General features: G+C 41.3%; 1 protein-coding gene across 1 annotated transcript in view; it reads left to right on the top strand.

Annotated features, from left to right (window-relative positions):
• Positions 1–25,013, top strand: part of PPIL2 (peptidylprolyl isomerase like 2) — a 67,820-nt gene extending 42,807 nt beyond the window's left edge. Inside the window, exons 14-20 of the mRNA XM_021549965.3 lie at positions 984–1,017; positions 9,032–9,149; positions 11,691–11,747; positions 21,095–21,167; positions 21,305–21,367; positions 21,861–22,000; positions 23,647–25,013. Of these exons, the coding sequence (XP_021405640.1) occupies positions 984–1,017; positions 9,032–9,149; positions 11,691–11,747; positions 21,095–21,167; positions 21,305–21,367; positions 21,861–22,000; positions 23,647–23,740 (579 nt within the window). The 3' untranslated portion in view covers positions 23,741–25,013. The remainder of the gene's footprint in view (positions 1–983; positions 1,018–9,031; positions 9,150–11,690; positions 11,748–21,094; positions 21,168–21,304; positions 21,368–21,860; positions 22,001–23,646) is intronic.
• The last annotated feature ends 275 nt before the right edge of the window (positions 25,014–25,288 follow it).

Here is a 25,288-nt window from a genome sequence, read left to right as displayed (position 1 = left end):
AGATGAAATTTTAGCAAGCATCTGAATTTCTGTTTCAGGTTGTGGCACTTGGATATTATCAGGTTATTCTTTCCTAGTGTGCTCCAGAACCGGGTGCCCAGGCTTTCTTGTAAAGGAGTTAAAGAGCACCTTTTGTTCCTGGAATGGGTCTTTGGTAGTCAAAGATCTTTATTTACAGAGTTACAGTCCAGGCAGCTTAGGATATTGTAGCTGCCCTGCAACTTCCTTTCAGAAGAATGAGCAACCTGATCCTGAAGGCAGAGCACAACTCAGAAGGAACATCACTGAATGTTACATTCTGTCCTGTCGTCCTACAAAAAGCTTTTTTTGACAGCACTGTGTATTTCAGTTCATAGTTAATCTCACAACTAAAATTGTGCTTGTGTGCTATTACTTTGAAACTGATCATGTCACGTTCCCTCCACTGGCACTAAAGCACAGAATATTATTTCTGTAGATTCTGCATGTACAGTGATTAATACACTGTTTTGTTACTCAAAGATTAGTTTCACATGAGGATTTTTCCTACTGGAGCTAGTGAGTGGGATACAGATTCAGATACAAAAAATATTCCATATTCCCCTTTTTCTTGCCTTCCCAGCATGTGGAGGGCTGGTAGCAAAATGTAAAGCCTTTTCAATTCCAAAATCAGTGCATCATCAGTTAAAAAGCAGGTTCTGATTCAGCACATAATAAAAAGGATGATCTGGTTAACCCATTTGAGATTAGTTTTTTTCCCTATTTACTCATAAAAGACCTATTATTTTTATGAAACTGCCATTCTGCTTATGGATAAGCAATGTCAGGGATGACAGCCAGCTGATAATAAGGTACAAATTAGAAGTAATGGTTTCCTTGTTGCTGACTTGTCAACATGACACAAAAAGAAGGCAGAAAATTGAGCACAATTGGGTTTTATGGTTTGTATTTAATGTCTTTCACACAGATTCATATGTAATGCTGATTTAATTTTAATTCTGCAGATCCAAGGAGGTGATCCCACTGGAACAGGAACAGGTAAGGCTGAGTTTGAATCAAGTAAGATGTTCTCACTTCATGGGCTGTGTTGTTACATTTACTTCCAGACAATTTAAAATTAATTTTTTTTAAATGATGGTAAGTGGAACATCATGTTTACTTTAAAGCAGAGGTATCCTTGATATATTTTTATGACCATGTTGACTATGTTCAAAATTTCATCTGATATATTCTCAGTCTAAAGCTTGGACACTCTTCCATGCAGAAATCATGCCATTTTTGCTTCCTTTTTTCTTCAGAAAATAAATAAATGAAAATTATAGTGATTTTACAGCTGGTCTTCCAGGGCAAAGAATAAAGGAAGAAACACATTCATGCAAGTCACTTTCAAATTCAGTGTTAATGAAATACTTGAGACCTGCCTTGGAATTGGTGATTGGCCAGACACCATCTGTTCTCCCAGCTAGTTGTGTTGTAATGCCCAAGCTGCTCTTTTTCTAACTTTGGGGATCACTGCTACAAAATTCTTCCACCTGTTCTTTCTCCCTTGGTTGGAGATCTACAGTCACAGCAGGAATGGTCAGGAGGCAGAGCAGCTGAAGGGTGTCACAGCATTGCCCACCACAGGAGACAGGTCATGTCATACCTCTGGTCACTGCTGTAAATCTGCTCATTTTCCTTGTGCACCTTCTATCTGTCCACTTGTGACTGTCACCAGCATCCCCAGCTCCTCACTTGCTTAATACTTCAACTCTATTTATATTGTTAATTATGTTAGTGTGAGTAGTGGCCCAGCAACTTTTCTTGTAGTGCATGTGATAATCAACAGTTGCAGGATTTGAGACTAGTTAAAGGTTCATTGTTTTGATGGCAAAAATCCATTAACAAGAATTGCTACCATCTATGCTTGGACTGTAAAATGTGATTTGATTGTTATATATGGAAATTTTGGTTCAAATCCCAAAAGACATAATTAGGAACATCTTTTGAAATGAGAAATTAAAGAGGTGTCAGGAGACGGAAGAGATTTAATAGGTTGACTCAGACACCTCTCACCCTTGCAGGGTGGAGTTCAGATCCTGCTGTGGAATGAAAATTAATTTGCTGGTGTCATTCCTGCCTGTTTGTGCAAATGGCAGAAGTGCTGTAAGACTTCAGACTTAACAGAGGCAGAGGACTGGCATCACTGCTGCTCTGAAGGGCAAAGCTCAGTTCTACTGGCTTTTCCAGTAGGAAGTGAAATCCTAATGAGCACAAAGGATGAAAATCCTCCTACATATATTCTTTCACTTAAAAGGAGTCTAATGACCTCTAGTATTTTCCATCTTGTTTTCCTCCTTGTCATTCTTAATTAAATACGAGTATATCGCAGGCGAGATGTCTCGCAAACATCTGTCAGTACTATTAAAGTTCTGAAATGAACAGTGTGCACTCAAATAGACATGGGTCTTGGAGATTTTTAGAGACTGACTGCAATTATTGTAGAGTCCAAACAGTGCAAGTGTCTTCTTTGCACCTGAATGGCTTTTATTTTTGGAAGACAGTTGAATTTTATATGTCTTTACCTAAACACTTGTTGAATATGATAATATCACAAGAAAAGCTAAATGGGGAGCCTGGTGGGCTGTAGTTTGCTCTTGAACTGTCATGCCCTTGTGTTTAATACTTCAGAGAAGCTGCTTAGACAGTTCACAGAGTGCAAGTGGTCTGTCAGGATTTGTTCCTGACTACTGGATAGATCCAGGGCACTTGACTGTGAGGCAGAAATTTCACTTATGTGTCTCAAGCTGTAAGAAGGTGGCCAGACCTGAGGCTTGATGTTCCCTGTGCAGCAGGGCAGCCAGAGGAGGGTTCAGCTCAGCAGCACTGCTCTAGCAGGGCAGATGGAATGATGCTCTCCTGGGTTCCCGTGCTCTAAAAATGTTGGTCCATTCATTTGTGCATTATTAATGTGATCGCAGGCGTTCACTTTAGGAAAGCTTTGGAGTAAAGCACTGGGATTCAGTACTTTGTACTGTTTTTGCCTGTGGCCTATTTATTATTTGCAGGATAAATTCCTTTTTTTTATGTCTTCTGCTGGAAGGGATTTCAGTATTTTTTTGACTCACTGCTTCTTAGAAGGGGAAAATAAAAGATACACCTTTGAAATTTAAAAAAGTCTGTAAGATTAAATGGGCTTTAGAAGTAAATAACTTGACTTCTGTAATATCAGAGAAGCATATGAGAGCAGAACAGGGCTTTCTTCCCAGATATTTCAATTTGCAATAGGGAGGACTATATGGAGGTTACCCTTTAAATGTCAATATTATAAACTGTTTCTCTTAGAGTCTTTTGTAGGAAGACTTCAGAACAAAAAGAACATGCTTTGTTTCCTCATTCACACAGAACCTTCTGCTTCAACTGATAATTTCTAGTGAAGAGATTTGGCTTTTTTGTTTGTTTTTTGAAAAAAGAAACCTTTTCTAAACTGATACATGGAAGATGCATATTCTTCATTCTACATATTCTTCCTCTATTTATGTAATTATTCCTGTTCATTAGTTCAGGAACTAGAACAGACTTGTTTGAATATCTTCCCACCTTTTGGTTTCTGTCATCTGACATTCATCCCATGTGTCAGGGTGTCAGGTTTATGGTTGCAGCCCCCCAGAAGTTGAGATGATCACCCACTCCATTGCTAAGCCCAAGACTGTTCATCTTCTGGGTGGATTTGGGCACAATCAGTACAACATGACAGAAGGTTACTTGTCATACATACACAGACTGTAACTGTGCTTTGGTTCACCTGGATTAAGTGTGCTTGTGTTTTAGAAACAGTTCACAGAAGTAAATGCCAAGCTGGTTGTCACTGGTCGTCCTCTCCCAAGCCTGCTCCAGCTGAACCGTTCTCTCTGGAAGCAGCCCTGAGCCTTGCTTTGTTGTTTGTTATTCAGCTCCCCAGTATGTCCTTTTTGATTGGATTGTAGTAAATGTGACCCAGCAGACACGTGAAGGACAGCTAATTCCTGGTACTCAGCTGTTAACCTTGGAATGGAGAAGAGTGGAAATTAGCATTATGGCATCTGGGAGTTGAGATACCACCCTGAGAAGTGAGTGTGGAATGGAGTTTTACCTAGCATAGCTGTCAGACCTGCACTGCCAGAGCAGTCAGATACACATCCTGCAAGAATGACACTGATTTGGAGCACCAGACTCATTTTCCTAGAGCCTTCACCTTTATGTTTCCTAAGACTACTGGGTGAAATTTTATTGTGGTGCAGCAGCTTATTTCTTCTCTAACAAAATAACCACCCATAGAGGCAGTATTCAGAGCAATAAGCTGAGTCATGGTCATTCTTTGTAATGATTAATTATTTGAAAATTAATTTTAGATTTGTGACGTATCTCTTTTCCTGCTGTTCATAACAAGTAAGTGGTTGAACGCTGTGAGTAATTCTAACTCACGGTCGTGCAAGTGGAGCAGCTGTTCTGTATTTTCAATGTTCCAAATAATAGAAGAAAATTTGCATGTAGAAAAAATAGATTTAATATCCTAACCCTTTTGTATGAAAAAGGAAATATATGCAAAGCATCACATTATCAAAGCAGCACAGGTTTTTTTCAGCTACTCTTTCTTGCAACCTGTTGGAAGGTCTCATGAATCAGCCTGTGATTTACGAAGCCAGGAGGGCACAAAGGAGGCACATTATAGCTGTAAAAGTCCAAGATGAAATACTACTGGTAGATGAGAATTGCATTTTGTTTGGCAGCAAGAAGAGCTCCTCTGAAATGTCAATAGCAAAGGACTCTGGACAAACTTGATCAATGCAATGTGATTTCCTAAGATGGCAAGTTCCTTAACTGTACCAGTTTTAGAGCCCATTTTCTTGCATGATTGAAGCACAGCAAAAGCAAGAGCAAGACCTTTTTATCTAGAATATACTCCTTTTAATCTGCAAATCCACGCTCGAGTTTGTGGGGTTGAGTACCATGTGCTCTTATCTGAGAGGAGAGAAGCACTTACTGCCTGAGCTAAGGCTTTCATATTTGCAAAATGATTCCAGAATCTCACTTGGAAAGCTCTACAGAAGTGTCAGATGTTATTATGTGCCTCGTTGTTCCAACTGACAAGAAGAAAATTACAGAAAGTAAGCCATCATTTTTGTGAATCAGAACCCTCCTACTTCCTTACCACTGCTTAGCAGTTTTTAAACCAGAAAAAGGAAGGATTTATTTAAAATCACAACTGTCATGAATGATGATTCCCAGCCCACACCTGGCTTTTGGAATGCTACATTTCTGAAGCTTTAGATGCATCTCTCAGCTCTTTGCAAGAAAGTTGCACAAATTCTATGCTTATACCTCAAAAAAACCTTTTACATGCTTTTAGTAGGAACAAAGACTACCAAAGAGTAATCTGGTTTAGTTCAAAAGACAGTCTGAAATTGTGGCTTTTTTTTCTGTGTAGTTACTGATGTGTGACTGCTTCAGATGTCAGTTTAGATCTGTTCACCTGTTTACTATCAGCACAGTACTGAATAACTAACCATGCTTCAGTACAAGTTAAATATATCTTGCCACTCTGGATAGCCACAGAAATTATTAATGTTCTTTTCTAAGAGCTGTGTGGTCTGTTTCATTTCAACTCTGTGTGAGAATGAGTTAAACACATCTTTAATTTAAGAGAATTTTTTTTTAAAAAGGAGAACGTGTGGAATTGTCTCCTAGCTTCCTGTAGCTTTGAATCATGCGTATCTGAGTAGGCATGTGATTTTTATTTTACAGAATTGTACAAAAACTCTTTCTGGCTCCTGAAGGCATTGACACTGTACAGGTCAAATGCTGTTGAATGGTACTGTATTTCTGTGGCTGATCCCACGTACATTTCCATCTTTGTGCAAGCAGGAGATTCCCATGTGCAGGCTGTAATTATTCCCACCATCAATCCAGCCAGTGGCAGTATGTGCTAGGGCCATGGCTGCTGCCATGTGAACTGATTTTTAGCACAGAAGCCCACAGAATTCTTTTCCAGCACTTTTGTAGCAGGATCTCAGAAACATTTCCAAGTCCAGTAGGCACACAGCTCCACTTGGACAGAAGAGAAGCTGAGAGGGAGGTGAAATGACAGGCAGTGCTGCCAGCTGTGAATCCAACACCCGGAGTCAATTCTTGTTTTCTGTGGGCTTTGCTTGTAGGCTGATGCATCAGCACTGGGGTGAGGGGTTTGCATCATCATGACTCTAAATAGCCAGCAGAGATCTGTGTGTGCTCTGAAGAACATTTGGGGAGTGTCAGGAGGAGCCTCCTCTCTTTGTGGCACATACAGGGAGTGTAACATAAAAAGGCTGGAGCCAGACACTGCCATGCTCCCACCTCCTCTGTCTGCATCCATTCTGCTTTCAGAAAAATGTAAAACCACACCTCCCAACTGTCTTGAGAATAAACACAGTAAAATCTGTTGGATACTTACAAAAACCTCATAATTATTAGTAGGTTTGAAATCAGAGTGGTTTTCCCAAGTTTGCATTGAGCTCTAATGTGGAGAGTAAAAGGTAAGAATGTAAAATCCCTGTTCCAGCTGAGCATTAGGCACTGTGCTGCCATGGCCCTAGACTGATGAGGAGTCTGTACTTAATCTTCACAGAGAAAGTCATGCTGGGTTTCTGTAATTTAAAAAATGTATAGATGTAACTTGCCACCTTCTGAGTTGTTCTGTCTAGTCCTGCTTCAAGCAGATACTTGAAGCCTGGAACAATTCCAGAGGTTAGCTGGAGTTTGATAAAAAGCACATTCAGGCTATTTTTAATTTAAGGAGAATACTTCGGGGTTTTCCTTTAAAAAGAAAAAAGTATTCTCTTTAAATTATTTTATAAAACCAAAAATAACAACAAACTCCCCCAAGCTGTGCTTGTTCTGCTGAATGCCTTTGCAGCATCTCCACTGCCCTTTGCCAGTCTGTGCTGCCAGCTCTCCAGAGACACTTCAGTTATGTCCTTCATAAGACATCTGGCCTTTTAGGCAAATGCTGCACATTCCCTGCTGCAAATTCCCTGCTCCTGCTGCAGCTCCTGGGCAGACAGAATTAGCCTTGGAAAGAGCTGTATGGCAGACAGAGCAGGGGCTGTAACTCTCTGCTAAAATATTAGTGCTTATTTCCAGAGAACCGGAATGAACCAAACTTAGCTTTCATACATATGAGATTAATTCTGACCTGCAGTGCATGATCCAAAATGAAATCATACAAAAATAAATATTTCAAAACCTAAAGATCATGGTTCATTGCTCCTGTCTGCAAGCTCTTGGGTCTGGTTGTTTGCAGTGCCAGAAAGAGAGAGTCTCTCTGTCATTCACAATTTTTCTCTTTCCTTTTGAATTATTTTTCTGACCAGTGAAGGCTTCAGGCTTGATTCCACTGTCTTTCAGCAGCTTGGCTGTAATTCCAACATCAGCTGGAAGCACATGAAGAGTGTAGCAGGCTCACAGGTTTGGCCACTTGCTGCTGTGTCCCATCTCAACAGACTGTGCTCATGTTCTCTACCCTCTGAAAACGTCAGACAACACAAACTCTTCTAGAGCTGCCTGCAGCTGTACCATATCCCTGCCACCCACCTCTGGAAAATCTTGGCATATGGGATCAAGCTGACGTAATTTAGCTGATCTTAAAATATTCAATAGCCAGAGATTGCTGAAGTAATCACTGCTGTACTCCTGATTACAGAAAATCCCTACAGGGTTTGTCCCCTTTTGCCACCTCTTGTCAAACTGCAGAGCAGGCAACACTCAACTCTATTAATAGGTCTTTTGAATATGATTAATTGGGTTTTTAAGTGGGTCGGCTTCTTCCAGAATTTCTCACTTTGTTCCACTTGCAGCTGTCCATAGGTGATGCTTTGTTTTCATGGTATCGTCTGAAACTCTTTTCTCATTTAATGCACTCTTGAGATTTTTTGGGTAAGATTTTCAGTAGGAGCCTGATTCATTCCTTGTTTTCATTTACTGCTTCTTTGTGCAGCCATATCATCAAATTGCTTTCTGTGCTACGTGTGCACATGGCTGTGGAGCACTACAGACCCCTCCCTGACATTCTCCTTCTCCAGTGCTACACTTACTCTGGAGGGCTCTTGAGCCAGTTCTGCAGATGGACAAGCCTTGCTTGCTGCCTGTTTGGATAGTTTTGTTTGTTTTATTTTTAATACTGTCCTAAGGTGAAATATTTTTTCATGGTTTGTCAAACAAGATTATGGATTTGACTGTGAAACTATGACTCATCTCAGCCTTCATTTTTCTTATTAAGAATGATCCTGAGGGAAAGTGCAAATTAAAATGTCAGATCTGTCATAGATAATGTAAAAATGACAGCCAGGAGGAGACCTCTCACAGACCCTCTCTCTCTCCACAGTCACAGAAAAGAAATCAGTTTTGGAGGGCTGGGGCTGGGGTTTGTGCAATTTTATCATTCTTTTACCTTAATTACATATAAGTGTTAGCATCATCCAGTTGTCTAGTCCTAATATCTCATTTTTGCCTTTTAATTTGGAACACTGTATGCCATCGTTCTTCGTTGTTTAGTCTGGGATTAAGCATTTGATCTTATAGCTCCTATTCTTAGTGGATTCTATGAATGTGTTTCATATCCCTGATATTTTATTTCCAGAAGCAATGTTATATCCAGAGTGCAATTAAACCGGTAACTCTTTGCTCTATGTTTTGTCATGAAGCCAATTTTAAAGATTTAATGTCTCAAAAAAGAAAATTTATGATGGACCAGGAGGAAAAAATTAAATCCTTGACTGTTCTTCAGCACAGGATACATAAAGCTGTTGATAAAGTGTGGTCTGTTGCAGCTGATAGTGTGAGGGCACAGAAATGTGTTGCCAGTTGCCAACACCAGATTTCAAGGTCATGCTCAAATACTGGCCTAGAGATAGGGGTGAGGTAACAATGTATTAACATATAGTGACTGCAAGTGCTGGAAACCTTGAATTTAATGTTAATGCCTGTTGCAACACACAGTGGGAAATTAATGAAAACAAACATTCTTCTTCTTTTTTCTTTTTTCTTTTTTTTTTTTAAGGAGGAGAATCTTACTGGGGAAAACCTTTTAAAGATGAATTCAAGCCAAATTTGTCCCACACAGGACGTGGTGTTCTTAGTATGGCAAATTCAGGACCCAACACAAACAAATCACAGTTGTAAGTAGTTATTTGCTTTTTTGTACTTTATTGGTTGCCTCTGGACATTGTCTCTCACTCTGTTAAGAAGAAAAATTACATTTTATGAGCTACTCTAAATGTAAAGGTCAGTAAAGGGAAGTATTCTGTTGAGTGGTGCATATTGCAATCAGGGCTACAGCTGCTCTTAGCCAATCTAAGAGCAGACTGAAGAACAGCAAGAAAACCTGTGGGTTTATTATATCAGCAATAACTTACATTTTTTGTTGTAATGATTTGAAGTTTTTGTTTGATTTTTACAGTGTCCCTCCCCAGTATTACCCCTATAATTATCATCATTCATCACACCTCTTCATTCTGTTTAAATTTAGCTCCATATTGAACTTTCTGAAGGAATTAGATGAAACATAAACTCTATGGTAATATTACTTCTTTTTAGTCATCTGATTTTAAATAAATGAGAACAGTTCTGCTCTGTTGAAATGTGTAGACCCAGACATGGCAGAGTGTACAATCTGGGATTGAGAATAACTTGGTTTCCAATGTACAAAAGCAGAATAAGGACTAAAATGAGGGAAAACTTAAAGATACTGAAGTTGTAATGGCCTTGTTCATGTGTAACATTAGTGTGGGTGTTTTCCTTCAGTCCTTTAAAAATGTTCTGTGTCACTTTGAGACAACTATTTATTGGTTGCTCTGTAAGTACTGTAATATAAAAAAAAATATTTTATTGGGAGCCCCAGGAAAGGGAGAGTGTGTGTGTATGTACAGTACTGTGACTTGGCACAGAGGAAGGAGGGAGGGAGGGAGCAGATTTTGGTGTTCGTGATGCTGGGTGCTAGGACGGGTTGTAAACTCTGCAGCAGTGTGGTTTACTTTAATTAAACACAAGGGCTTGTCTCAGGGCCTCACATTCTTAGGCTTACTTGCATTCTTAAGCCGAAGCACGTGTGGGGCAGTTTGCTGGATTGAATAGCTGTATAACTTATTTTGGATTTGAATGTTACTGCCAGCTCTCACGTGCTAAATTAATTATGGGAGAGTAGAGGCTTCTTTCCTCTTTTTTTTTTTTTTAAAAAAAAAGGGGATTCTAATAACAGAAGTTGCAGAGACCGTAAGTGATGTGCCATTTTGAGTCACATCATCTGCTGCTGTAAATGTGATTGCATGTTCTCCTAAAATTTGCAAATGAAATATGAAATTCCTTTATTTGTAAGTTCTTAAGAGAGTCCAGCTGCCCATATTTATAAAGGTTCCTAGGCAGCACTTAGGTAAATCTCCTCCAGGCTTAGGAACTCTGTGAATAGCTCTCCCCTTAGGTGACAGGCACTACAGGGCAGAGGGACTGGGTCCCCCCTGCAAGGTGACACGCAAATAATGCTCAGGACTTCCCTGGGACCATCCTGAGTTATGTTAATTCTGTTGTCTTTAATTTATTTTGACTGCAGTGACAGATGAGAAGCTTTCCCTGTGTATTTGCTATTTCTCAGAGGTTTTTTTATTACAATGCTACATAACTGACCATGTGATAATTTTAATTATTAGATATCCAGGAATAAAGTGGTATCCCATGTAAGAGTTTGCATTCTGCACTGCATCCCAGTGCTTTCCTAGGGCAAGCTACATCTTAATAGACTGTCTGGAACATTACAGCTGCTCCTCTTTCTAATCATATAACTTCCTGAGGCAGTTGCTTATATGGAAAAGTGCTTTTGGAATGCTTATATATTTTTAGCTGTCTCCTATGTAGTGTAACAGATGGAGACAGGGAGGAGAGCCAGCACTGCATGTCCAGCCAAGACAGGCCATCATGGTCTGCAGACCACAATGTGGAAACCTTTGTCTCATACATTTATAGTACAGGACTTCCAAAGAAGCATCAAACTTTAGAGTACAGCTTTAGTAGTAAAGGTTGCTTTGGATTAGTGTTTTAGTTCCCATGTTTAAAAGTACAGACCCCAGAATTAGAAGTCAAATTAATTACTTTTGACACTTTGAAATATTCTTCTGGGATGTTTGTATCTGGAGCATGAGTGTGCTCTGTCCAGAGGAGAAATGGATCCGCAACAGGCCAGTTTAAGGGAAGAGAAATGCAAAAAGTAAATATCCAGAAAAGAGAAGTTTCCACTGGCAGAGGCTCTTGTGTCATGTAGCTTCATTTGCTGGATACAAGCTGCCCATCGTGCACCAGAAATGTTCTTCCCAAGCAGGATGCACGTCTGCCTGCCCTGCATGAGCTTCCCAGGGCCTGCATGGCCAAGGAGGCTGATGCTCAGATTAATTTTGGACTTGCTGCAAGGCCCCACTCTTGAAGTACTGTTTAAAAATGTTATTCTGATGAAAAGTGAGAAGGCAAAACTCCAAAAATCCAGGTGGAACCCACAATACTGAGGAGTTAAAGGATGTTTAGTCCACAGGCCTTCCAGAGAGGAGCCAGGGAGGGAGAGAGGCTTGGCTTCTCTCCAAAAGTTTTTGCAGACACTTTGTGTTTTTAAGCATTACTGGCTGTTGTTGAGGGTCAGTGGGACAATGTGGTAACTGTTATATCTTTATTCTTTCTAGCTTCATCACATTCCGCTCTTGTGCATATCTGGACAAGAAGCACACAGTTTTTGGAAGGTAAGTGAAGGATATTTCGGGCAGCAGCATAGCAGACATTCTCCCTTGTATGTCTGAAACCTAAAGAGAAGAATCTAGTGACTCTTTAATTGAATTGGAACAAAATCCCAGCTCACAATCCAGTTCTCCTGGTCATGAGTAGGTGGGCAACATTGCACCAATGCCAGTCAGCAGACCCTGCCTTTTTTTCCTTCTTCCAGTCACTGTAAGTTGCCTCACTTCGCTTCTGTGACTCCTCCAGGAGTCGTGAGCAAAGTCATCATCATCATGTAATGAACCATGTTGATATTTGTGCATGTTAATTGCTGGGACACAAGAGATTAGCTCTTCAGTACTGCTTTCATCCTCTTATGAGCCATCAACTGAAAAATTAGTCATGACAGGGCTGTTCATCATGGCATAGAGCTTCTGCATAGATGAGATCTTTTTGCTCTTCTTATTCTTTTTTATTTTATTCTTCTTTTCTTTTATTCCTGACAATGGTATAAAATCTGTATATTTATGGACACATATATAAAGATACTACCAATGCCCAGACAGAGAGAGAACTCCATTCCTTATAAAGAAGTCTCTTCTGAAAGTCTTTTCCAGCAAAGTCTTCACATGATAAAGATTAAGGTATTTATTGAAGAAGAAATTAGAAAATCTTTGTTATGGTTTGCTCTTTGCTTCCTCTGCTGCAGGTACTTGGTATTTACCAAGTCAAGCAGAGCTGTTCTCAGATATCTTGTGCATGGCAGGAGTGGAAATGTTGCTAGCCTGCTGCACTGGGAGTTCCTAAGAATCTTACAATCTTTTTTACTTATAGATTTGGGCTTTTATTCCTTTCATGGAAGTGATATGTTCAATCCATCTTCCCTGCCTGGAACTTTTTGAGGCAGAAAGTTTATTTTAATGGCACTTTATTTTAGTGCTGTTAGTTCCAATACCGATTCTTCAATAATTGCACTCTTGGAAATGTATTTCTTTTTTCTTTCTCAGATTTGTCCTAGAAAAAATCTAAGTTCCCTTGTCCTTTCATGAAAGCAGATGAATAAAGCAAATTCTAATACTAAAAGCTGAGTCAGTAATTCTTGGAGGAGTTGCCTTATCCAGATCTTAGGATTATTTCACTTCAGCAACAATTTGAGTCCACCTTGCAAAAACCCCTTCAAATCCCCTACAGTAATGCTGTTATTCTGAGCTGGCCAGCTCTCAAGTAATGTCTGTGTTAGGACAGCTCAGCTGAAAATGTGCCTGGTCTTCAGTTCTGGGTGCAGGCTGACCTCAGTGAGCAACTTGTGTAGTCCTCCAGTGTCTCTGCTGTGTTTCCCAGTGTGCTCCAGTTATACCAGAATTCACTGAGAAAGGATTTGGAGAGAAGCTGAGCTTTCTGTGGCGCAGGAGCTGTGCTCCCCAAAGCCTTTGCACTGTGCTGAATATCTCAAGTACCTTGTGAGCAAAATAGCTCAGATGGTGTTTCACAGTGTATGTTGCCTTTTAGAGAGGAATTACATAGTCCAGGTAAATCTGGTTAAGCGTGTATAGCAGAGATGTTTGCAGTTTTAGCAAAGACAATTTGTGAATTGTCTTTGCTGTAACAAAAATCTGAGTTTAGGTGCCAGAGTGAAGAAGTGGTGCTGCTTGTATTTTTAGCTGAAATACAATGGAAAAGGTTTGTAAAAAGTGTTGGTTTAGAATCATATTTGGCTTCCTGCATGAAAACTGAGTGACATCTTCATATGAACACAGAGCAGGGAAATTTTACTCTGATCTGTCTTGCATGTAAATGAAGATCAGTTCAAAGAAGATAAAAATTAAATGCTGGGATATATGTATCCCAATCAGGCTGTATTAATCTACAGGTTGAATTCTTGAATAATTGAATTTACCTACAAATGTAATAATAAAATGTGTGTAGCTCTTAAGCTCTGTATTTTGTCATCAAAATCCATCAGCTGTTTTTACCTGCATTGTTTTTAAAAGTCATAAAAGCCAGAAGATGCCAGAGATTGTACCTCTAGTAAAAGTCCAACTTCAGTTTGCTATTTTAGATCCTGGGTGATTCCAGGATTTGCTGAGCTGATTATAGCACAATAATATCTGGGAAGCATATCTAGGAATAATATCTAGGTTTAAGAGCAGAATGAACCCATGATATCAGGATTCTTTGTTTCCATCAGTGTTTAATTGTATTGTTAACTTTGCTTACTGGCCTGTTGTGACTTTCATATAGATTTGAGGATTACTTATTTCAGTTAATATAAAAATTTAAAAACTCTGATCAGAGCTCTACTCTCAGCTACTCCTGTGTGACTCTGGTCCATGTTAGTGTCACACAGGTATCTTGGAGAGCACAGTTTGACCTGTTTGTAACTTGTATAGAAGTTTCCAGCAGGTTTTCCATACTTAGGAGAACAAAAAGAGTGAAAGGGCAACCATTCCCTACTCCTTTCTTTGTTTCTTGGTCCTTTGTGGGTAAAACACTGAAAGGTTCCTTGTCTGGAAATATATCCTATTCATGTCCCCACTGGTCTGAAACACAATTTTTATGTAGGAGAATCTATCAGTGTCCACACCTGGCAGTGGGACAGTGAAGAGGTGACATGTGTCTGCCTTGGTGCACTGGAATTTTCATGTATCAGGAGAAAGGTGTGGCTGGAGGACAGGGAAGAGCTCATCATGATTGTGCTGCTCACTTTGGCAGTGATGAGGATGCTGGTACTGAAAAGGAAGGAGATAATCTGGCATGGCTGGGGAGCCAAAACAGAGAGTGAAAGCAGAATGCCTTCCCTTGGAGGTGTGTTGCAGACTGCATGGATTTCCTGCTCCAATAGAGCTGCCTAGATTAAATTAGTAATTACCATTTCTAGTAATTACTATTTCTTCTGACTTAGAGAATGAGGTAATTAACATGAAAACCAACTGGTGGTTTTTGTGGGCTTTTAGCTTGCTGGTAAGAGGTTTAATTTAGAAACTGAGATAATATAAACCAACTGACATGCCCTTGCTCTGCAGAGAGGGGTGAGGGGCATTTGTAGGGGGCTGCTGCCTGGGGAGGCTGCTGCCCTGGGCTCTGTGCCTGAGTCTCCTTCCTACCCATGCTCAAAGCAGGGTCTTGGCTGTGCTGTGACCTGCAAGGGCTACAGGAACACTAGAGCCAAAACAGCAGATAAGCTCAGGTTCCTGTTTGGTGTTCTTTATGAAATTAAGGTGCAAGCATATCCCATACAAGTTGTTGTTATGTTTCCTGTTGCAATGGTTCACAGCTGTCATGGATCAGAAACCTGGTAGGTTTGCCCTTTATTAGCTGAAATAGAAACAATCTCTGTCCCTGAAAACTGTGTAAGTAGAAAAGAGATTGCATATATACAGGGAAGTTGTGACAGTTACCCATTTCAACCTACCATCCACCACCTTTGGAAAAAGAAAGCCTCAGGAAAAAATGAAATTGCTTCATCAGTGTTTTTTGGGAGCCTGTTCCAAAGCTAAAGGCATACATGAAAATGTGCATGTTTAAAATAGTAGTGGAAAGTGATCAACAGAAGGAGAAAGATGCTTTCAGAATTTTGGGTGAGATTTAGGACAAGCAGAGCATGGTGAGCTTGAAAATGAGGGCATGTTGCAAATACATGATGTGATGCAATAAAACAAAGGGCAATAAAGGGAGCAAAGAGAAAAGTGTTTTGGTCAGAGTGGCAAAGCTGGAAATTATCTGTACAGCAGTTCTGTGTGTTTATTAGAACATCACTTGTGTTTGTCAAGAGCTGAGAAAAGAAAGTGGCAACTGAAACAGGAGATGAATATGTCAAGGACATACTCCTTTTGTATGAGGCTGTACATATCTGCTTATGTGCTTAACTTTTGCTGTCTCCCGAGGTTTCTGCTGCTCATTCTTCAATTCTCTTGTTCCCAGAAATAATGAACAAGGTGGTTTGGGAAACCTCAGGCTTGGTCAGACTGGAGGCATCAGTCAATAGCTGACATGTATTCAGCTTATTATTGTCTTTTCTTCCCTTCTCTCCTTGCCAGATGCTTTTGTGGAAATAAGTTCTTCCCTTGGATCAGTATCACCCTGTATTAAGTATTCCTTAACCTGTTTAATGCTTTCTACTGCAATTCTGTAGACTGGGGCAATGAAAGTAACTCTTGTCCTCTAAAATACTTAGCTACATAAGGCAACTACCAGGCATTTTTCAGTTACCCAGGTACTGTTATATAACACATTGTTTATTTCCACTTGCAACATTCCCTGTATGATTTGAATCACTGAATCACAGTTGCTTCTAAGCTGGAAAACTCATGTTCTTGTGGCTCTTCTGCTTTAGCACATCTGAAGATAGGAGAAACTGTGTGACAGCAGAAGAGCTGATTCTGTGTAAGGAGACTGACCTAATTTTACACTGCAGAGTCTGCTCCCCAGACACCGGAATAGGAGCAAAGGGCAAGGTGGGGAAATGAGCCAGGCCTCCCTGTGGAAGCCATGGCTGCACATGAGTACTGGGCTGTTGGAGCTGCATGAGGGCTGCTGTCCTTTTCAAAACAGTTGCATGATCTCTGAAGAGGGACCTGTGCCAAGACAGGGAAGTCCTTTCATGCCAGGTTCATCTGTTGAGTCTAGTTTCAATAAGCTCTTTTCCAAGTTGTTTTATTTGTTCAGCACCCTTTATTACTGTGTCCTGCCTGCTAGATTAAGCCCTTATCTAGCAGAGAGATGGAGACGTTTTGGCTGCATCCTTGTTGCACATTTGAATTGCTCGCTCCATTGCAGATTGGGTGTATGAATAGAAAACAGTTTGTCCTGAGTGTACGTGTTTGTGCACATATGTGTTGTTCCCTCTGTGTGTGTATATAAATGTGTGTTCTCCTTTTTATAAAAATAACCTTCAGAGCAGAATGTGTTGACAAAAGAGCAATTTTTTCTTTCTGTTTTCTGTTTGTAGTTTAAAACTTGCTTTTTAAAAAAGTCACATTGTTCTTGTGTCATCTTCTGACCAGGAAACTCTATCATGTTGTCTCACTGCCATCCCCAGCATTGCAGAAGGCTTAATTCCTATAATTCTTCCAAACAAAAGTATGAGAAAAAAATTCATGTGTGAATGTCTCTGGGCCTGCAGGGTAGATGCAGTTTTCTTTGGGGCAGCATTAAATGATGTACAGTGAGACGTTCATTGGCATATTGCAAATGATATTGCCTGCTCCGGATATTTCACTTCTTCATCATGCAAAGGCATTGGCAGTGGTTTTGAAGCAAGGTTACTAGTTTACATAAAGGAGTCTTAACAGAAAGTAAGATTTTAATAACACATCTAAATGTGAAATGCAAAGATTTCCAGTGCTAACTTAGCCAGCTTTCAAGAAAGCAGACTTGCACGAGTAAGGGCACATTTTTGTTTTCATTCCTATGCTAACAGAAAAAAAATACCATAAATGTACCTGCCTTGTCGTTCATGCTTAAATGTAATGCAACATTTATCAAGCTCCTCTAAAAATACAAGCTGTCTCAGGATTGCTGAGCTAAATATATAGTTGAGATCATAATTTCTGTTCAGCATCTACTGGAAGCACACAGCAAACTCTCGGTTCCACTGGTTGTTCTAATATGAATGGTGTTTTGAAAGTGTCACTCTTTTCACTGTAGGGTGTCATCTGAACACCTTTTTAAACCTCAGTCAGTTTAGGACAAAGCATGTATGACACCTTATAAAAGGAATAGAGCCAAAAGCAGTGGAAAAGGGTTAAACTTGTTTATGCCCTTCTCCCTTCCCTGCCAAGCTGGCTCCAACTTGGCAGAAGTGACATTGCATGATACCAGTGTGAACAGTCACTGTCTGTGCCACACGTTTAGCACGTGTAAAGACTATAAAGGGATGTGAGTTTCTGGAATCTGCATCTTCTTTTAGAGGATTTTTTAAATGTTAAATGTACTGGTCTCATGGTCTTTCTTACATATAATTTATTTGGGCTTTTTTTTTGGCCCAAAATATGTGCTGTTGGGCAGGCAAAGAATCCCAAAAACTTCTCTGGTGTGTTGGTTTCCTCGATCACCGAGGAGCAGTTGCTGTGAGGGATGCCAGTGCATGGGTTTTGTCACATTATATCTCATCAAACCGATTTTAGTGCTGCAATGTAACATCATGAGATTTGACAATAACAGCGTGTAACATTTCAAGGGCCTGCATATGCCTTGTCTCTCTTAGATCAGAGGAAAGCTTGCAAAAGCCTTTACAGTTTGGAATATTCAATTTCTTTTGCATCCAGCTCTGACTGCCAGGTTAGTGTCTTGTTCAGTTTTTACTGGATGGGTGATGTTTGCAATCAGACCTTGTCCATTTGGATGTTAATTTTTAGTGGGCAGATACCAGCCTCAGCTGGGCCTGACCCTGACAAAGCTCCCAAATGCTCCCTGAACAAAAGTGACTTGTAGATTATTTTCTGTCCCTCTGGTCAGAGCTCTCTCCTCTGGGCTGGTGGTTTGTATTCAAATTAGTTGGGGGGTTTTTTTTGTTAGTTTTTTTTTTTTTTAATCAGTACCACAGTGTCTTTATAAAGACAAAAACATATATTGAGAGCTGACTGTGCTAGCAGTATAGTACACAGAGATACTCTGTGCAAAATGTTGGAGAATGCCAAGGAGAGAAAAGGAAGCAATGTTCCATTTGAGAGGTGAGAAGTGAAGAAGAAAAGAGAATGACATGCTCTGCAGGCATAACAGCTTTGTCTTTCTCCCCCTTAGCCCATAGTAGTCATGTCAAAATAGACTATTTAGGTCATTTACTGATGACCTGTGAATGCCATGTCTATCACAGCCTTTCAAAATGTACAAGTGACAAAATATTATCTATAAAGTTTGATTAGCAAAGCAACTGAAGATCTGGTAGCATCAGTAAAATGCATTAGGGCTAATATTGTGGGAGGTCTAGCTATGGGCTAAGGGATTACTCAGCTGAGATTGCCAGTGCACAGCTGATCTGGCCATTTCAAATTATCAGAAACCTAATCAAATGAAAACATACAAGCAGATAATGAGTGAGCTGTTGGCTAGAAAATCCCCCAATATTAAACCAGAAGTTTCCTTTGGGGCAGTTAAAATATAGTGAATATATCTTGAGCTGGGTGTTAATCACCAGTATTATAAGTGAATCTGATATTGGCCTGGAGAGAGATTTTAAAACTGAGTTTTTGTTATGAACTATCCAAAATTCATACAGCATCCTCAAGTCCTGTGCAGCCTCCCCCAGTCTGCTCCCTCCAGTCACAAATGACTGAGGCTGTTCTAGCTTGCATCCATGGGTTTTAATTGCACCTAAAAGTCACAGCCTTATTACAGAATATCAGCAGGCCCTTGGGGAATAGGGTTTGGAGCAGCACTGAAACATGAGCAAGCACAGCTGTTCTGGGGCAGGTGTGAGAACACCCTCTCTATCTCAGTTCATTCTCTGTGGTGGGGTCTGTCCTTTTGGTTGTGGTTCCAGCCTGTCCCAGCCCACGGGGTGGCACTGAGGGCACTGGGGAGTGCTGTAGGAAGTGTATTTCTCCATTGGATCACCTCTCATGGCAGGTGAGAGTCAGAGGCCTCTCCTGGTGCTGGTCGGGCAGACTCTGCCATGCATGTCTTTGAGAGAGAAATACCCTGGTATGAGTGTATAAAGTGTATAAAGGTGACTGTGAATATCATGTGTGTTTTGGTCAAGGCATTGCTTACTTCTTTGATATGAAAGCAGAGTTAGGTGATAAAATGCTCTATATATTCCACCAGTTTGGTATCCTTTTTTCCCACCAGCTTCATTTAATTTGATTTTCCCCCATTTCATCTGCCTATCCCTTGTCAGCCTACCTGTGCTGGTGCTGTAGTCCCAGTAACAATCAGGCTTCAAAACAGCCCCCTGTAGAAGCTGGGCAGTTGCTGGCTCTTGGCTTGCCCTGTCCCATGGGCAGCCTTGGACTCCTCAGTGGCCAATTCCTGCCCCTGCTGCTGATCTCCTGGTCCCCAACTCCCATGGCTCCTGGAGCAGTGTTTTTGAGAATTACAGCTGCTTCTTATTGTCCCACAGCTGTTAGTATGGGCTGTATTTTTGGTTCCTGGCCATGTGGCTTGGCTCTATTAAAACAGATGTTGTCCAGCTACAGCCTGTTTTGCTAATGGGTCTGGATCACTTGGCATCAACAGCCTGTCTTCCTCGTTATTTACTGCTCTTCTAAGAATAGCTGTTTTCAAATTTAATTGTGGATGATGAGGTGGATAAAAGTGTTAAATACCCTGAGACCAAGAGCCGATCCCAGCAGGACCCCTCTGAAGACATACTGACTCAGTGGTTCCTGTTTAAAATTAGATTTTGACACCTGTCAGCCAATTTTTTATTTAATGTGTACTGTATTCACTTCATATCATTCTGGTTCCTCAATCAAAATATCAGCCGCCTTCCAGAAGTCTGTTCTGTGGACACTGTTATCCCTGTTAACCACATCTGTTGTCCCAAAGATAGAAGGTTGTTTGACAGACACTGTTTTCCACAAAACCTTGTTGATTGCTGTTACTTATTTCCTTTCTTTCTTAATCATGTCCTGTCTCTGCTATTCCATTATTTTGCTGGGATAAATGACAGGATGACAGGATTATAATTATTTGGGTTTCCCCATTTATCCTTTCTAAATATGCTTTTCTAGAATGTTCCCATTGTTCCACACTTCTTTTGAAAATAAACATGCAACAGTCCAGAAAGCCTTCAGCCTTAAACATTTTCAAGCAAGTGTTTGAATATGTTGGCTTGAAAAGTGAGAAGCCAGGGATCTAAGGCCCTTCTAGGTGAAAACTGCTTTGAGAAGTGTCCTGGCCTTATCCTGTGGCTGTGACTTGATGCTCTGCTGCCTTCCCAGAGCCCTCATGAGCTCACAGTTATGATGTTCTTCTGGAGGAATGCTGTGCTTTCAGTGTTAGTGGTGTTAGTGCAGACAGCTGTGCCACTGCTCTCCTGTGCTGCTGTAGTTACCATTCTCTTCCTGGTAACACTCTAAGGTCTCATAGATAGTTTGAAAATGAAGAAGAAGAAAAGACTTGTTCATCTGGCTGGTTTGTGTGGCTTCCAGGTTTTGGGCTTTGCTTTGCCTCTGAGAGTTGGACTTTTCCATGTTCTGTTTAATTTTAAGTTCAAATCCCATATTTGAGGAAAAAAATTCCAATCTTCCATGCTGAATGACATTCATTATCTTAGGTCTTCCAAACACTGTTGCTGACTCCTCTCTCCCCAAACATGATGATTTAAAAATCTGCTAGAGTAATGGGCATAAATGAGGTATATTAAAGGTAAGGGTGTAGGAATATTTTGAGTATGCTGTGACAGTTGGATAACATGTCTTTCCTCTTTTAGGGTGGTTGGTGGCTTTGAAACTCTGACTGCTATGGAGAATGTGGAAAGTGACCCAAAAACAGACCGTCCCAAGGTATGTGTGAAGCACTGGGGGTAGAGGTCTCACGTGGCAGTGCTGGTCACTCTGCTGACACTTCTTGAAACCAAAATAGGGGAGATGACACAACTTAATAAGCAGATGGAATTACTGTTCTTCTCTTTTGTTTCCAGGAGGAAATAAGAATTGAGACAACAACAGTTTTTGTTGATCCCTATGAAGAGGCAGATGCACAGGTGAGGTTGCTTGTTTGATTAGTTTTTTGGTTTTTTTTTTTTTTTTTGAAAGGCCAAAGCTTTTCTGGGGAAAATTTTGCACCTTAATGCCTTTTCTTTGCACATGGACAGCTCCCTGGTCCATCTGGTTGCCAGCTAAGATTAAGCAGCTGCCATTCAACATTGCCTTTTTGCCAGGATCCCAGTTGTTCTTTCAGTGGAGAGTTACTCTTGTAACTGAGTTTGGCACAGCTCCCAGTCCATCAGGCTTCTGATGGTTTCCTTTAAAATGTCCCCAGTAGCTGTGGGTGGCTGCAGGTGAGGAGTCTTGCTATTATGGCTGCAGAGAGCCTGTTTGTAGTGGCCCTTGAGGGCTGTCTCCTAAAGCCTGCCCTATAATCTCAGCAGTGCTGATTGCTGGTTTAGAGTGCTTTAAAGCTTCAAAGAATTGTAGACATTTTCTCCTTATTCTGCACTATCTCTTGCAATAGATTGCATCCTTTGCTTCCCACAGGTCACTGCTGAAAGAGAGAAGCTCCAGCAGGAAGAAGAAGCAGCCAAAATAAAGGCTGAAGTGGTCCCACCAAAGAAAGAGGTTCAGACTCCTAAAACTTATCGGCAGGGGATTGGAAAATACATCAACATGGCTGCAGCGTGAGTTCTCTGTCCTCTGATTTTTGTGAATATTTTAGGTGCCTTTCCTGCTGGGTGGTGGCCCTGTCCAGTGCCATTGTTGTTTTTTTTGGGCCAGCAAGGACACCCTCATGTAGTTCTAACAGTCAAGCATTTACTTCACTTCTGTTGTTTTTCAAGGCCATACATTAGCTGAGCTTCTCTTTTAGCCCTTGAGCATGACCAAGCTGGTATTTAAAAGCATTTGCTGACTTCAGAACTGTAGCTACCTCTCCAGAACTCAGAAGTCTTTGAGGAACTGTACTGTCACTTCTACACCATCTTTTATCCTCTTCCTTTTCTGAAGCTATTTCTGAAGGCCATGGTCCCACAGATGTTTCTGTTTTAGCAACTTCTGCCCTGCACAAAGTAGCTGCCCCAGGCCTCTGTCAGTTTGCTGGTCTAGTTCCCTGTTCAGCCACACAAACAGCTCTACCAGCACAGCTGAAATAGCTGGAAAGGGGAGCAGGCCCCCAGGCTTGCTGTGGGAGCACAGGGCAGCTGAGTAGCTCCAGGGTACCTGGCTGGTTGGACAGGCTTATCCTAAAGAACCTTCTCCCAGACACCCTTTGTACCCCGTCAGGATTGGCAGCACTGCTTTCTTTCATAAGGACAGTGCTGAGCAGCAGCTTAGCATGTGTTTTGGGAAAATTAAAATAAACGCCTTCCACTTGATTTTTAACAGACTTCTTTAAAAGCATTTGCAAAAATGCTCTTGTCTGTCTGCTACAAAAAGGCCTGTATTTATGCATACACAGATCTGGGCAGCCATTTAATCAGCTTGTGTGTGCCTCTGTGACTTACAGGCATTTGCATAACTGTGAGAACAGAAATATGTTCAGGTAGGTCAGTTTAGTGTGTCAGTAAAATTTTTCAGTTGCAGAATATTGTGTGTCCTTAAAATACTATGTCCAGCTTAAAACTGCTGACATACTGCACTCTTACTTACAGAGGAAATCCAGCAGTTGTGGCTCTGTGGAAAAGACCAGGTAGTATAGAAAGGACCTTCAGTCATTGCAGCCTGCTCTGTCAGATTGAAGGTTTGGTGTTCTCCCTATCAGCTGCTTATATCTGACAAAACAACTTCAGCATGTGAGCTGGTGGCACAGCATTCCCTGGGGTTGCAAGTTCTGCTCAGGAGAGGCTGATAATAATAGCAGCAACTGCAATAGGCTGTGCTCAAGGAACAGGAAAGATTGGAAGAGCTCTCCCAGCTGCTTTATACCTAATTCCCTATAAATTCTTTTGCTGTCACAAGTGCAGGTGCGAAGGTGTGGGGAAAACTCATGGCTCATGTTCTCCTGACCATGCTCAAAAGGTACAGCTGTTAAATCTTCAGCTCTGGCCTGGAGAACTTTCTGTGCTTTGACCATGTTCCTGGGAGTGTTCAAAGCCTGATCCAAACCATCCCAATGGACTCATAATCTCTCTTATTGGGCCTGCCAAAGATCCCCAACCCCTGCAGTCCCCATGCTGGCATGGAGCTTGCACTCCTGTCTAGTTGACAAGGGATGGGCTGGCTCCAGTACAGCTGGTGCTGGGAGAGAACAGGCAGAACAGGCATCCAAGCTGCCCTTGTCTCACTGGCAGTAAAGACTCCCTCAAAGCTGTTTTCATTCTGGCTGCAGGAAGCGCAGCATGGAGGATGATGGGCCTTCAACGAGCACAGCTGTGAAGAAAGAGAAGAAGAGCACAGGCTTCGGGGACTTCAGCTCCTGGTAGCAGCATGGGGAGCCCAGCACTGGGGCAGCACAGCACAAACAGGAGCCTCCCACGTGGCCCCAGAGAGCCCAAAAGACAATCTGTCCTGGGGAGGGAAGGCACCAGCCTGCCCTTCCACTGGCAGAGAAAACTGCTGCTTTGTTGAGGCTGGTTAATGTGGCTTTGTTTTCTAGAGAGCACATTCCCCCACTGCATCTTCCTCGAAGGCTGTTTTGTTGTTGTTTTGCAAAGCAGGGAGCAGGCAGCCCAGCTCCCCAGGGATCAGCTGGAGCCTTTCTCTGTGTGGCTGGCAGCAGACCAGGCAGAGCCCAGCCTTGCAGGGCACTACTGCAGTGAACAGCTACAGTGGTGAAAGAGCTCCTTTTACAGGTAATCGTTCCCAGACCAGCCAAGTGTGCTAGGGGAGGGAATGAATTAATGTGCTGGGAAGCTCCTGTGCTGCTGGAGAGTTCTGTGGAAGCGCTTCAGCCTGTCCTGCCCTTACCTTCCAGCTGCCTCCTGCTGGTTCTCAGCAAAGACCAATTTTGTCTGGACTGACTGCTGTCATCTGAAGGGCCTTGCTCACTCCAAAAGAGCTCTCTCTGTACCCGCTAAAGCCTCCAACAGCCTGGGAAGCTGCAAATCTACATGGGGAGCTCAGGGCAGCTGCACCACTTACTCCTCCCAGTGGCTGCCCTTCCCTGAGCCACTGGACAGCCAGAGGTGCCAGGATGCACCAGTTCACACCTGCCCTCAGGTGCCAGAAACTACAGCCTTGAGCAACTGAGCAGGAATAGAAACAGCTCTTTTGTTTGTTTGTTTTAACACCCATCCCTAAAGCCTGGTCTTTGCAGGGTAATGCACCCCCAATAGTCTGCTCTGATGTCAGGCTTCCCATCATTAGAAAAACCACATAATGTAGCTGACAGGCATCTCAGACATTTCCATTACGTAACCACAAATTATTAAGAATCTTAATAAAGGCCTTATGGACTAAAGATATATCAGCCTGTGAAGTTTTAATCCTAAAGAAGCTATGTGCTACCATAATTTAGACACAGCAGGCTAGATCCTGAATATCACTTTTCGGTTCATCTTAGGTGTTTTCAGATAAGAGCAGTGCCCTCTCTACCTCCTTTGTGACTGAGGAGAAAATTTTGTAATCCCCTTTGGAACAATACATTTGTACCAGTGGTTTCATTCTTTAAGAAAAGACTCCATTTATAGGAAATTGCTGTAAAAAGTTTTGGAAATGTTTTGCATTAAATGATTTTATTTTCTTTTGATTGCTTGACTTTGACTGTTCAACTGTTATTTCCAAGATCACAGCATTGCAAACTTGATTGTTTTACAAGGAAATGATTCATTCCTGCTTTTTAAGATGCTCATAAGGAATTCTGGGATTTCTACGGATATGATTACATCTTTGTTAAATTATAGGAAGTTCAAACTAATTTGAAAGAATAATAGGGGGAGTTTGTTTTGCAAACGTCTGAGTTTGAAATAGCACATGTTTGATTACTGGAATGGGGGAATTGATGGTACTTTCCTAAAGCTGAGTTTCTTTTG

Source organism: Lonchura striata, chromosome 15 (assembly GCF_050655825.1).
Source record: "Lonchura striata isolate lonStrDom1 chromosome 15, ASM5065582v1, whole genome shotgun sequence".
In the NCBI taxonomy this organism is placed as follows: Eukaryota; Metazoa; Chordata; class Aves; order Passeriformes; family Estrildidae; genus Lonchura; species Lonchura striata.
The sequence above is the reverse complement of the archived record's forward strand: the minus strand, read 5'-3'. Positions and strand labels throughout refer to the sequence as shown.